A 15,411-nucleotide genomic window follows, 5' to 3' on the forward strand; every position below is an offset into this window, starting at 1 on the left:
CTGATCTCCGGGAGCTGATGCCCTGCGAATCTGTATTTTTGTGAATTGATTTATGGATATGACTGTTCACATTATTACCTGTACCTTAATTGGCCAGTTTCCCAACAAAGCTCTATGATGATAACTGTTGCTGGTTCCAGGCCTTAGCAGGTGACAAAGGGTGAGTGGATCTGAGGTCCATCGTCTTCGCTCTGATCCACTGAACCCCTTTGGCGGCTCAGCCAGCTGTTTTCCAGCTGAGGCCACGAGCTGGAGGCTACTGAGCCTGTAGGTTTCAGGGACACTTCCTGCTCGGTCCCGTACAGGTGGCATGCGTTGGGATCTTAGCCTTCCTCTTCCAAACCAGATACCCAGATGGCCCTCCCAACTTAACTGGGGGCATTGGGGGAATGAGACGGGTTGTTAAATGTATCCATTCCTGCCCTGAGGCTGGACCCATTCACCAGATCAAGGCGACCAGCCGGCACCACCAGCAACCGGGGAAGAGCAGGGACTTACAACTGAACAGAGCTGAGCCCTGGCTTCCACACTGCAAACACATCATCAGATGACTTATTTCCTCTGTCAAGGGGCCAGGAGAAAAATTGGGAATCTTTTCGAGAGGGACCCAGGGCCACTCTGTAGGAGTGTCTTTTGGCCTGAATTTAGGCAGAACCCTAAGCCCGCTGTTTGAGTGACTGCACTGACAGCATTTCTTCTAATCCATGCCCTGCCATGTATGTCAAGAGCAGGGCATCTTCTACTGGCCCAGGACCCACTGCTGCTTCCTGGGGACTCCGTGGCCCCTCCCTTCCTCCTGGGTCCCTGAGACCGGCCAGCTCACCTTGACTGCCCTCATCTCCCCTCCCACCTGGCTTTCTCTCTCCATTCCTCAGCCCAGCTGCAAAATAATAGGCGCCCCAGCCAGAGTCCCTTCCTCCTCCCACTTTCCTCCTACTGAAAATAAGCACCCAAGCCCTTGTTTTCAAGAATTTTTATGCAGAGTAACGTGGGAAATAGATAGGGACTGAGAACAATAACAAATACTGTAGGGACATTACAAAATTGCAAGATATCTCTAGAAGTATGAGAAGAAACTGTCCTGGATCATCACAGCATCTACACTGAATTAGCTCTGGCCATCCTGCCCTCCACGCAGCTCCATTTTCTAGAAATGGATGTGAATGTCTCAGACTCATCTGATCATGCAGAAGACCGTGGTCACCTTTGCCTGTCACCCTTATCTGCCTCGGGGACTCAGATCTGTGGGGCCACCAGGCACAGGTGACTAGTGTCCTCTGGACAGCAGCTGGTGGTTCAGGACCCTCCCAGCAGCTGGTGGTTCAGGACCCTCCCAGACTTAGGTCAGGTTCGAGGGCTGGTGCATGGCTCTCCCCCGTGGTGTCTCTGCCTCACACCCTCCTCTTCCCTTTACCGAGGGAAAGCAAAGAGTGGTGCACATTCAAGCCAGAAAGGGACAGCAGCTTCAAAGACAGAGGTTATTTGGGGCTGCCGAGTACAATGAACAATGTGAGTGGTGAGTAACCAGAGTGAGGATGATGAAGTCAGCCTTGGGTGGTTTTAACAAGATCCTTGGATGAGATGAGCCCGGAGGTCCCTCCCAGGAATCAACCCTTATTTCCAACTACTGTTTATGAACTGTGGGACCGAAGAGAACAAAAGGAAAATGACTGGAGTGTTTGTTGTTGGTAAAACTGAAGTAGGTGACCGCTGAATCACTTGCATCCTGTTTTCTATGTTGTTTGGATCCCAGTTCTTTGGAATGAAGTAAATACTCACTTTTATCAATTTGTATTTTTTTAAATGGGAGGAAAATAAATTCAAACAGATAACTCCCCAAATGCACTATACTTATGATTAAGAAATTGAAAACCTGGGCGCCTGGGTGGCTCCGTGGGTTAAGCCGCTGCCTTCAGCTCAGGTCGTGATCTCAGGGTCCTGGGATCGAGTCCCACATTGGGCTCTCTGCTCAGCAGGGGGCCTGCTTCCCTCCCTCTCTCTCTGCCTGCCTCTCTGCCTGTTTGTGATCTCTCTGTGTCAAATAAATAAATTAAATCTTAAAAAAAAAAAAGAAAGAAATTGAAAACCTATTTTTTTCAAGGAAAGGCTAAACTGATGACAGAGATAGCTCAGAATGTTTTCCCTTGTCTCACAGTTAACAAGACAGAGGCAGGCTTTGAACCCACCTCTACAGGGCCCCAAACTCATGCTTTCCCCCTGCAAGTGTATGAAGAAACGGGAAATCAGAATTGCGAAGACTCCCACCACAGTGTGTCCCTGACACCAGGGACTGTCTCTTTCTCAGCTCAGCAGTCTGGGGATGAGTGGCTTAGAGATAAATTTTTCTTTTCTGTTCCTTAACACTTGCTCCCATGCCCCTCCCCACCCTTAGCACACAGTACTTGAGCCCAAACTCTTTGCAGGATCAGGGAGGCGGGGAGACTCTCGTTGCCATGATTAAAAGGAACCTTCACACTTTTAACCTGGGAATAATAAAGCTGTTTGAGAGAACCACATCTGAATGTGTCTTATTAAAAAGGAATCAGAATTAAAGATCTAAACTAAGCTCTTACAATAGTGAGGCTTTCATGGATTTTCCAAGAATGTGTCTTCACATTCTCTTTTGATATGACAAATGCTTTACTCCCAAACTGTATCTCAGTGCCATAGATGTGTGATTTCATCTGGAATCAGAATCAGAAGATACAGGGGTGGGGTTGAGGCCCCAGGATGGCTAAGAAGTTCCATGCACGATTGCCCTACTCAGCCAGGATTAGCGTCAGTTCAGCCCTAATGAATTGCTCCCACAGTTTACCTACATGGGCTCTACGTGGCAATCTGATGTTGTGGGTGTGCAAGGAAAGCCAAGATTTTGTTTAATTTAATTTTAAGACCAAATTTTTGCCCCAAAATGTGTTTTCACAGCCATCAGAAATGTATCAACTATTCGCGTAAGACAAATGTAAGACAGGACCTTTGCAGCAAAAATAAATGGTTTACACATGTCTTCAGTCTTGCAAAGAATCTTATTGTGGTCCTGCTGTGTGCTGGTTGAGAGGTAGAGAGCAGTCAATGAGACCCACCTTGCCCCCAGAGGACCTTTTAGACACGTTGGCAAATAGGTATAAATAGACAATTGTGAATAATGAGGTTAGTGCTAGCAATGTGGGCAAGGTTCTGACATCATTTTTTTAGTGGCACCTAATCCCTAATGTTCTACCTTCTAGAGTCTTTTTTTTTTTTTTAGATTTGTTTTTTTGAGAGAGAGAGAAATAGTGCAAGCGGGGAGGAGGGCAGAGGGAGAGGGAGAATCCTCAAGCAGTCTCCATGCTGAGCTAGGAGCCCGATGTGGGTCTCAAACCTAGGACCCTTTGATCTCGACCTGAGCCGAAATCAAGAGTCAGCTGTTTAACCAGCTGAGCCACCAAGGTGGCCCCTAGAATATTCTTAATCTTGAACATCTAAAAAGTTTGGCTTTGCTTCTCTATAAAAGAATTCTCCTTCTCTATAAATGAAACCAATTTCATCTTGCAGTTTGCTGTTGTACTGTGATTTAATTACTCTTACAGAAATCGGTATTTCTCAGAATGTGGCTATATACAGTACAGTCATGCTCAAGAGAACTTTAAACGATATATAGGTATTAATTTGTTTTTTCAATAGCTAGGGGATTTATTTTAATGTGTCATAGGAAGATACTAATTGTCCACTTACAATGATACAAAGTGTCCTTCACAAATAAGTGAAAGCTCAAAAAAAAAAAAGAGTGACTAATTAAATAACAGCCTAGAGATACTGGACTGTGGCAAAATTGTGCAGGCAATATGCAGACAGAATGTCTGGGGGTGGGGAAACCATGGATCTGCTTCCAGCTGATCAGGAAGCCATAGGCCCCATGCTGAGATAAACAACATCTTCCAGCCTGGGCACTCAGGGGCCGGCTCTGCAAGTCACTGTGCATTTATTTTTTGGTTTCTACTTGTTTCCTTGGAGCCACTGGTCTTGCCCTCCCCAAGCCCCCTTCTCTTGGTTTTCTGATCTCCTGCAAAGCCATCCACTCTTCAGGAGGCTCCGACAAGATGGAAAAACCTTTCTCTTTGATTCCCCTAGATCTTGGAAGAGTTTTTTGTTTGTTTGTTTTGTGTGTGTGTGCCATTTTCTCCCTCGATCTGGTCTTGTGTGCGACCATGTCGGCAAACAACAGCTATGTTTAATAACTAACAGCTTTGCCTGCCGCTTTGCTCATAACTGTTCTCACATGGAGGAAGAAAGTTTCCTTCTTAAAGTCACAGTTTTCAAATTAATAATAGCTGTAAATCAGACGATGATGCTGATGGGGAAGATAGTGGATTCTAACTCATCTAGAAAGGCCTGTCCTTCTCAGCCCTGCTGAGTGGCTGCCTTCTTCATGCACAATCTGGGAACCCCACACAGAATGAGTCACTGTCTCTGCCACGCAACACTGGACTTGGGCTATCCCTCTATTCCATCCCAGTTTCGTTCACACCTGTGTAACCGATGCCTGTTGACATGCCTTCTTCCCCTCAGATGTGAGCCTCTGAAGGGTGGCGGCCATATTTTAATTTCTCATTCAACAAATATTTTGAATGCCTGCTATGTGCTGGGCCCTGGGCTAGGAACTGGGAAGATGGAAGCAAACAGGATGACACTGTCTCTCCCTCATGCAGCTTGTCGTCTGCCTTTTATGGTGTCTGTCAGAAGTGTATTAGCTATCTGTTGCTGCATAACAAGTTACTCCAGAACTTAGCAACTTAAAATAACAAAGATTTATTATCCCAGTTTCTGAGGAAGCCATGGGTTTGCAAGGAAAGCCAAGATTTTTGTCTACTTTTTCAGATCCAAGTTATATGTTTACGTATATATGTGTTTACATATAATCTGGCATGAATCTGGGAGCGTCTTAGCTTGGTTCTGGCCCATGGTCTCTCATGAGACTGCTGGCAAGATCTTGGTCAGAGTGTGGTTATCAAAGGCTTGATTTGGCTGGTGGATCTGCTCCCAGGCTTACCGACATGGGTCTCAGTTCCTTACCAAGTAATCTTTTCATTGGGTGTTCATGACATACTTCTGGTTTTCCCCTGAATGGATGTTCCAAGAGAGAGAAAGTGAGTAAGGAGAAGCCACTGTGTCTTTTGTGCAATCTCAGAAGTGACATACTATCACTTCTGTGGGTCACACCAACCAAATCCTGGTGCAGTGCTGAAGGAGACTACATAAGGGATAGGGTTCAACGAGAGCCATCTTGAAGGCTGGCTACCACAGTAGGGCAATTGATAGTGGGTGGTCAGTAAATGCCTGTGAAAGTTTTTAACTCAAGAATCCATGTCAACACTTTTGTTTTTTAAATAGACTTTATTTTTTCAGAGTGGTTTTAGGTTTACAGCAAAATTAAGTGGGAAGTACAGAGCATTCCCTTATACTCCCTGCCTCCACACATGCACAGCCTCTCTCAACATCCCCCACCAGCGTGGTCCATTTGCTGAAACTGATGAACTTACATTGACCCATCCCTATCACTGAAAGTCCACATAGTCTATGTTAGGATTCACCCTTGGTGTTATGTATTCAATGGGTTTAGACAAACATACAATGATATGTATCCATCATTATTGTATAATATGGAGTAGTTTCACTACCCTCAAAATCCTGTCTTCTCCTCCTATTCATCCTCCCTTTAGACCTTGCCTTTTCCAGAATGTCATGTAGAATCATAAAGCATGTAGCCTTTTCAGGTTGGCTTCTTTCACTTAGTAATATGCATGTAAATGTCCTCCATGTTTTTACATTTTTCTTTTCTTTTCTTTTTTTTTTTTAACAAATAAGTGAACATATTTTTTGCCTTGGTTTTATTGACTATATCATTTTGGAGTGTTTTTAATCTTCCAATAAGCCTAAATAATTTAAATGGTTTACCCAGCTAACATGCTGCTGCCACATTACTTTAAAAAGTCAGTAAATGTGTTTTAAGCAGACTTAGTAACTTGTCTTTCCCCTGAATCATCTTTTTTTTTCCCCTTACAATCACATTCTCTAGCTAACTTGCCAGAATCATTCACATTCTGCTTGTCTAATGCATTTGTGGAGAATCTCTGTTTGAAATTCTTATATGTTATACTGAAGGCAGATTTTGTTTAATGTACAAAGTTGAGTCTTGCTAAAAAAAAAAAAAAAAAAGATGCTCTCTAAGAAGAGGAGGCCTGTGTTGTGCATTAGTTGATGAAGGGACCTGTCACAAGTGAGTGCTGGTTATTAAACAGAAGCCTCGGATAAAAGGGAAGGGAACCTTTCTTTCTTGATGGGAAAAAATAGAACTAGATCATTGCAGTTTTCCCCAACAAAGGCAATGAAGGAAGAGCCCAAGATTGGTTTGGGATAAACATCAGGATAATGGCATTTCAGCATGTCGCAGCAGTTAGGTGGTCACTGGCATCATCTAAAGAGGAAGCGGGAAGTAGAGCAGGAGGGCTGGGACAGTTGTCAGGATAGCAAGAACTTGTATTTGTTTAGTATCCAATGCTGTGCCTCCCATTCTGACTCTAGGAAAACAGCCTCATCTCTAATAAGTTGCAACCAGGGACCCAGCAGCTCTCATGAGAACAACAACAACAAAAGGCAAAATGCAACAAGAACCCTTCAGATTCAGGAGCAAAACCGCTTATAGAGTCTGTTGTGTAAAAGGGATAGAACATTCTGGAAAAGGAGACTTAAGGGAAGTTAAAAAAAATGTACTCTTCTCGAGTCTTAGAGGAAAAGCAGGTTAACTTTTCAAAATTTGCTAACAGTTAAGGGGTGATGAGAATGGTGTTTGACTTTGTATTTCTTTAACAACTTGCTCCAAATTGTACCCGATGTTTTATGGAATTATTATGTAATTGTTCTACTTAGCTGTTTGAGCAGCAGTATTTTTAGTGAAATGGAGTAAGTGAGTGGGAAAATGTTCTTTACTCAACACTACCTCTGGGGAGCCAGGACACAAGTGTGGTCACCTATCCTCTTGCTCTCAGTAACCAAACCTCCCAAAGGCCCCAGAGGTGATCATGGTACCTGAGAGGTAATGAGTAACCCTTGAAGCATCTCACTAGCAAACCCCCAGTTGCCAAGGAATCACAAACATCATTACATCTTTAAAAACATTTCAGAGGGGCACCTGGGTGGCTCAGTTGGTTAAGCATCTGCCTTGGGCTCAGGTCATGATCCCAAGGTCCTGGGATTGAGTCCCACATCCGGCTCCCTGCTCAGCAGGGAGTCTGCTTTTCCCTCCCCCCTCTTCCCTTGTGCTCTTACTTTCTTGCTCTCTCAGATAAATAAATAAAATCTTTGGAAAAATGTTAAAAATAAATAAACATTTCATAATATCATTTATTTTGACTTTTTTCTCCTCCACATCTTCCTCCACGTCTAGCACACTCCAGTTAGTTAGCAACGTTGTCCATCCCAGGAGAGGGAGAATAATCATAATAGAGGCATGCAAGTTTTGGGAAAGATGCCCCCTACCAATTCCTGCCTGCCCTGCTGGAAGTTAGGGCAAGACAACCTCTCTTCTTTCCACAGTCCATGGATGAAGCAGGTGGAAGTTAGTGACTTCCCGGCCTCTGCCCTGGCCATCTGAGAAGCATGCCTCGAAGGAGGAGTCCATCTGTAAACTGAAGGGGTTGGACTAACAGATCCATGAGGTCCTGTAGAGCACTGATATTTTTTGCCGTTCCGTATTGGCCAGAAGCTCATGAGCCTCATGTAGTTTCACGGAATGAAGTTACTATGTCTTCTCGTTAATCTAAACCTGTGGTTGCTAACGGGTGGTCAGATCTGGCATGTAAGCATGTTTTGTTTACATTCCCTAGTGTTTTGTAAGTTTTTTGTCTTTTGTATTATTATTATTTTAGTTGTCAACACTTTAAAAGTAGGGCAATTTCTCAAAATTGCTTCTGGCTTGTCTTGAAAATTCTGTCTGGCAACACCTGGCCCTTACCCCTCCATCACAACCTCTACCATACTGGGTGTGAGCTGTCAGGTTCCCCAGGCCCACGTGACCCAGTTTGCTCATTTCCCTCCCTTTCTGGCCTCTGTAGACGTTAAAGTTTGCAACCTCCATTTTAAATTTCCTCCATATTCTCTGGGTTCCATGGGACAGTGATGGTTTTGTAAAGAACACATATTGCAGCCTATCTGAGCTTTTTCTCCTGCTTTTCCTAGCTCCAGGAGAGTGGGTTTGTTGGGCATATGAGCTGTGGGCATGCCTGTCTGGCTCGTTTATGAATGCAGAAGGTGGGAGGAGAGTCAAAAGCTCAAAAGCTTGTCGTGTTCTGGAAAGTTCCCCATCATTACAGCTGCTTTACAGATGTGCAGAAGGTGTATGAGAGGTTCTGTGTGAGCATCTCCATGCACCAGGAGAGATGAGACCAAAAGAAAAAAAAAAAACACTATGGGTTATTCAAGTGTTTCATTTTTCTCTCCTCTTCTTACCTTTATTGTCTAGGTCCATGCCACAAGCGACGAACAGGAGGCTGCTGCACCCAGCTGGGCTCCCTGTCAGCCCTGAAGCATGCAGTCCTCGGGCTCTACCTTCTGGTCTTCCTGATTCTCGTGGGCATCTTCATCTTAGCAGGTAAGGGCACCCTCTCCTGGTCTGACCTTTAAGCATGCAGCAGGAGGTGTGCGGGGAGCAAGAACAGATGGGAGCCCGAGAGGTGGGGCCTCTGCTCTTCATTTCCCTAGTCATAAGCCCGACCACTGCGCCTGTCACCATGGAAACCACGAAGAAGGACACTGGCTGGTATTTCAGACGAGCGAACTCTTAGCAGCATTGCCCATTTCATGTGGGATTAGATGTTGGCAGGGGCTATGTGATCTTGGGAAATCCTGAGTCCAGGAGCAGAGACCTGTCTGTTCCCAGTGGCTTTTGACTTTTCCCACATCACCATGGGACTTGTCCATCACACTGGTCCTCTGTGGAGCACTGTGCTGTGGTTTGCACAGAGACGGCTAAGTCCCTTTTCCTGAGGATGATGAAGATAGTCATGAGACATTTTGCTGCTAAGGCTAATCAGAGTCATAATACACCTGTTGTCATAATACACCATTTGCAATTACTGGGAGTGGGATGGGTTTGCTCCAGGCAAGTTGGGTTCTTCTCTCTGGTTTCCATCTACAAGACAGGCTGGTCATATGCTGGAATTGGGAGCACATTCTATGGCAAGACAATGCAGAGCTCATGGACTTAGAAAGGGATCAAATGGAGGACCCCGCTGTTTTGAGCAGCCCAGCTCACCACTCACAGGTTACCCCACTATGCTATAGATGGTGTAACAGATATAGACAGAGGTTGTGGTAGTCTCTCCTGACTCCCACCCACCTTTCTCAATAGAGGTATGTAGGTGTTGATAAAGTAAAGCCAAGGGATCATTTATTTCACCCTCACCTGTCCTACATGGGTGCCTGCTTTGTGTCAGGTTCCATGCTAGGAGTGGAGACACGGCCAAATAAGACCCATGGGCTTTTTTCAGGGAGCTCCCAATTGGGAAACAAAGCAAAGGAACACAGATAGAGCCCTGTCCTAAGGTAGAATGGGATAGGGTTGATGACGGGGACCATATTTTGACACAGCAAATGCTGTGGTCATCTACAGGAGGCGCACATGGTGCAAGTGTGGGTGTTGCATGGAGGGGGTTAGTCAGAGCAAGGCGGCTGGCCAGGCTGAGATGACTTTGACTGTTGAGGGTGGGGTCCTTGAGTGAACTCTAGGACAGGGATCTGGAGGTTAAGCACTTGCAGATGACCCTTCACTGGACATCGTGAGGCAGATGCCCTGGACCTCACTGGTCTTGTCCTACTTCCTGTCAAGTGAGCATAGTCAGCTGGGCCCTATAATGGGATGTTCAATGTGGCCTTCACCTTCGGGGTTCTACACTCAGGGCAAAGGGCATCATTAGGGGTATTGTGTGTCCCACCACCCATTGACCTGGGAGTGGAGGGGGGGGGGCGGCCAACAGCAACAATGAGAGAAACTCATGATTCATCTCAAGGACCCAGGGCTAATATCCAGCCAGAGGATGACTTGAACATGTTCTTGGGCTGCTCAGTGGGAGATTGGGATCTGGGTTTTGTGGTCTTGGCAGCCACAACCATAACAAATTTCCAGAATTTTTGGAAACCGTTTCAGCCCAGCAGGAAAGCTAGGCTATGGTATTACAATCCCTCTGCTGAATAGGAACTTTTAGGTGACAAAAGAGGGTCTCGAAGAGAAAGCCAGACAGATGGGGACCCTGGGGCAGGTCTCTGGAGCCTGGAAGGCCTGGAAGGCATCATCTCTTGGGAAGATGAGACCTGCCAGGGAAGGAAGGTTCTTGTCTAGTGCCTGGAGGGTTGCCATATGGAAAAGAACAGGCGTGTTCTGTGTGGCCTCAGAGGGTAGAAGTAGACAAATGGGTGATATTGTAAGGACGCAGATTCCCATTCAAAATAGAGGAGAGTTCCTAACAAGTAGTGCTGCCTGGCATGATGCAGAAAGACTTTCCTCCTGGCTTAGTCAACTCGGAGGTTGAATGGGATTTATGATGACATCCTGGAAGTTTCAGAAGGGAGGGTAGAACATGGTTTTCCAATCTAACCAAAATGTTGCCATGCCTCATTAGCTATTCTGTGTGGAACCCTGGGGAGGATATTGATCATTGTGATTACCTTTGAGCCTTAAGTTTCTGGGTACCAGATTGCCTGTGTGGCATGATAGTTTGGGGTAGATTTGAACTAATCTGATGAAACAGAGCATCATACTTTATCTCTTGGCTCTGTCCCTTCCCCAGGTCCTTGTCTAGAAAATCATGTGGGCCCCTGGGAGGGGCTCGGTGAGGGTGGCCAATGAAAAATATAGTCACCAGCTGCCTCTCCCCCAGGGAGGAGACTTAGGAATGTGGTGAACAATTCTAGGGTTCTTTAAGGAGATCCTACCTGACCTTAGGTAGGAAGTTTCTTCAGATTACCCTGATTGAAGACCTCCATTGGTGCTCCTTTTATGAAAATATCAAAACCATGAGGAGATCTATGATTCAGTGTAAACCAGAGCCTACCTGGCCTTGCATTAGTTCTGTTGTGGCTGCTTCCCCACCTTGGACAGAACATGTTCTTCATTGTCCTGCCAAGGTTGCCTTGCACAAGAGGTGCTAAGGACTGAATTGTGCCCCCGCCCCCAAATTTATATGTTGAGGTCGTATCCTTTAATATGATGGTATTTGCAGGTGGGCCTTTGAGAGGTTATTAAGTCATGAGAGCAGAGGCCTCATGATAAATTAGTACCCTTATAAGAAGAGATGGGTGAGGAAGGTGGAAAGGGAAAGGAGGGAGAGAGAGAAAGATCTCCTAAGTGAGGACACAGAAGAAAGGAGTCATATGTAAGCTAGGAACACAGCCCTTACCGGGAACCAAATCAGCTCACTCCTTGATCTTAGACTTTCCTGGTCTCCACAACTCTGACTGATAAATGTCTGCTGTTTAAGCCACTTGGTATTTTTTTTAGTAGCCCAGGCTGACTGACACGGGAGGATCTCTGTCTGAACCACTCTCAGATTTCAAGGCCTCCTTGTTGACGCAGAGATCATACATCCTACTACTGGATGACAAAATCATCCACTGCAACCAAGTACCATGTCTGACAAATGCTTGCTCTTACCATGTTTCAGTATTGTGAAATTATAGCCTAACTACAGAACAATATTACTCTTATAAAACCTCCTAGGAGACTTGTCTCAGTTCATCTCTTCATCCAAGTATTTGAAATAGAAGGTAAATACTATACCTCCTATTTATGCATCATCTTTGCTTCCCCTGTCTGATCCAGCCATCTGGATTTAAATTATTTTCACCCAAACTATTTTCTCATTTGGGCTTTCTACCCACCATCTACCTATCCATTCCTGACCAGCATCCTCTTAGGAACTTTCCTGATGTTCCCATAATATTTCCAGGTTTTATGCACACAGCCTTCCAACATCTCTCAAGGAGGCTGCGTCAGTCCCTTCTTCCCACCCTGAAATTCCTCTAAGATTTTCCATCTCTTCAAGTCATTGCTTATGACCTGGACTGATGGCTCCCTATTATGTGCTTGTTGTGTTTCACGTTCAGTTTGGGACAATATTGACCATTGGGCTTATGTTCATGAACAAGAGAGTTGAGAATGGATGGTCATGGGGTTATGAGGTCCTTGGTCCAGCAATTTAGGGAAGATGTGATGGAGTGAAAGTGTTAGAGGAGGTTCACTGTTATTCATGACTATTCAGGGACATCACCGTGGTGACAAGGGATGGTCATGAAGAACAACATCTTCCACCTTGCTCCTGTCATGACACTACTAAGGAATTGCAGTTCCTGCGGTAAAAATGTAATAGCAGAAGGGGGAAGAGCAAACATCTCGGTCTCTGATTTCTCAGGAAGCTGGAGTTTTATGGCCATGTAGACTACAGAGCTGGAACAGGGAGAGTTCCTGTGACATGGGTTAGGTTAGGTATTGTGGGTTAGGATCTCAACCTATGAATTCGGGAGGATGCAAACATTCAGTCTGTAGCATGGGAAGAAAAAGGATAATGAGATGTGATTTCTACTCTGGGAGGGTTTAAAATCATCAGCAATCAGCACACATACACGTTAGGACAGTGTGATGTGGCCACTGCTATTTGCCAGAGGAGCGCCTGCTTGTGTAAAGGAGGGGGTGGGGAGGCTCTGACTCCCAAGAGATGGAATGGCTGGAGACAGCTGAACACTAAGTGATCCAAATGCCGTTTGAACTGAACACCTCTTTTTTTTTTTTTTTTGATCACCTCATTCCAAACAGGTTTTTGACTCTGAAATCATAGAACAGTGTGCTCAGAGACCATATCCATTTATATGGCCAATTATTGATTTCATTATGCATCTCGGAATTGAGAGTGTGATGCTCTTGGACTTTATTGGGACCACCTGTTGGAAACAGTGCCACGAAATCCTCCTCTGTGCTTATTGTAGGGGTGCTGTGGAGGATGTTGTTCATTCCATTACACAACATCAACACATGCAGAAATTATTTTCTGTCTTAGTTGCAGAAGGAGGTATGCTCGCCTTGAGGAATTAGTTTGTTTTCACCCAAGGAGACTGTGAATCTGAAAGTAATTAAAGTTGCTTTCAAGAGGCAGTTAATGCAAACCAAGAGTGAGCTGTCATCCCACTACAAGATGTATGAATTTGAAGGTAATTAAAATGAAAACCTGGAGACATATCTGTGGTCCTCCTATAGCTACTGTATAGACTTTCCAGAAAGCATTTTTCTGTTTGTCTCGTTCCTACTTCTATTTAGCATCTCACACATGTCCTTTATCTTGTTCACATCTGTTATCTTACTGTATTTTCTGTATCCTTGTAAACTGCCTTTATCCTTTTTGGAACAAAGAAGGGCGTTATGCACAATTTTTGAAAAAATTCTGCCTACTCTCTTCAATTCTGCAAGTGCATGATGTTTTTAAAAATGCAAATGATAAATGAATGAGTGAATGAATGAATGAATGAATGAATAACAGAGACATGGAATCTTAGAGGAGATCTTATTTGTTGGGGGGAAATAGGATTATTTCAGTTTTAGTCAAACTAGTATTTAAATGGCATGGTAAATACAGGATCACCACTCAAGGACATGGGACTGGTGGAAGAAGTGTATAATTAATTATATTACTACACATATTCATGGTGTATACTGTGCTGGCATTATAGCATTTAGGGAGAAGAGGAAGACAGGCAGCCTCACACAGTACCATATACGGGGTAACACCGTGGACTTTGAAGACAACCTGGGTGGGTTTGAATTACCTCTTCTCGGTTACCAACTATGAGACGTTGACCAAGTTACTTGATCTTTCTCTAATTGACTTTCGTCAACTGAAAATGGGGAAAATAATTATGTCTGCATCATTGGGTTGTTATGAGATTGAAATAAGTTAACATATCAAAAGCACTTTGAAAAGTGGCTCCTGGCACCCAGTAGGCACACTAGAAGGAATACTGTTGTTATTATAGTGGGAGTACTACCACTACTATGGGTATTATTACTCTTGGGTTTTTTTTTTTCCCCTGGTTTTCTTTGCAGTCAGTTAAGCTTGATAGTGGAAACTGAGAGTCAGAAAAAACTTGGGTTTAGTCCCAGCTCACCCATTAACACACTGTAATCCTGGGAAAAATCACTGTCTGAACCTTAGTACACTTAATTGTAAAGTGAGCAGGTTGGACTAGGTCAGTGTTTTCCAGACTTTTTGACCATGACCTACGTTAATAAATTTTACATTACAACTAGTTCACACATCCCACCCATAATCCAACTAACCTTAAAAGTGAGATGAATGCCTATGATTTTCTAGTCTATTCTATACTTTTCATTTTTAAAAAAATACTGACAACCCTTGCATTCATGTCATGATCCACAAATGATACAAGCCATCATCTGAAAAACAATGGGCTCCATTTATCTTTTAAACATTCTAAGTGAATAGCTATAGGATATAGGCCTTGAGGGAAAATTTCTGGGTTCACATCTGGCCTGTGCCTCTGACTGAATCTTAGAGCAAAAGATTTAACCTCTCAAATCCTCAGTTTTCTCATCTATCAAATGGGATGACAATAGTATACCTACCCCCTAGGGTTGTTGTAAGGATTAAATTAATTTATGCATGAAAACTCTTAGTGCCTGGCACATAAAAAGTACTCAGTAAATATTAGATATCATCATTATTAGTGTTGCTATTTAACAATATTGTTATTACCATCATTATTAGATAATCAGAGGAATTTTCTTGTCTGAACCGCCAAGGGTCAGAAGTGTGCTTTTTTAGACTGAGCACCCACTGGTTTTGTCTATAAAGAGAGCTTGGTATGCTTGTTGTGGTGGGAGGGTGTGCACTCATAGCCCACCCGCTTCTAGTAAACAAACCCACAGGGGAAGCCTAGATCTTCCTAGAGCCTGAGGGATCCTGGACTTGCTGTGACAGTGCAGGGCTCAGCATGCCAAAAAATAGGGTAGGGTTTCCAGCACTGCATCTCTTCGGGTGGGGTGGGAGAGAAGGAGCCAGCCAACTCCATGGTGCTGTTCCCACCCGCAGCTCCCCGAGAACGCAGCCTTGGAAGAGGTCTCAGAGGACATCCTGTACGAACTCCCTCCCTCCTGGGGCGAGAACCTCCCTCCTGACTTCCCAGAGAGATGAAGTATTGCATGTCTATTGCAGAGCAGCCACAAGTGACAGGAACTCTTGCCCAATCCTCCTCCAATGGTCCACGCTTGCTGTTTCTAGCTCCTCCTGCAGGAACAGCTCCTAACGAGGCTTCCTCCTCATCCTCATGATTGCTCTGCAGCAAGTAAAGAGGCTAAGCGAGCCTCATTCTTTC

The 15,411-nt window shown here is 44.5% G+C and overlaps 1 protein-coding gene across 2 annotated transcripts in view; it reads left to right on the forward strand.

Moving 5' to 3' along the window:
* Positions 1 to 15,411, forward strand: part of SCARA5 (scavenger receptor class A member 5) — a 120,118-nt gene that overhangs the window by 20,875 nt on the left and 83,832 nt on the right. For both annotated transcript variants that reach the window (XM_032332327.1, XM_032332328.1), the window contains exon 3: positions 8,498 to 8,626. In XM_032332327.1, coding sequence (XP_032188218.1) covers positions 8,498 to 8,626 — 129 coding nt within the window. The remainder of the gene's footprint in view (positions 1 to 8,497; positions 8,627 to 15,411) is intronic.

Source organism: Mustela erminea, chromosome 2 (genome assembly GCF_009829155.1).
Source record: "Mustela erminea isolate mMusErm1 chromosome 2, mMusErm1.Pri, whole genome shotgun sequence".
Lineage (NCBI taxonomy): Eukaryota > Metazoa > Chordata > Mammalia > Carnivora > Mustelidae > Mustela > Mustela erminea.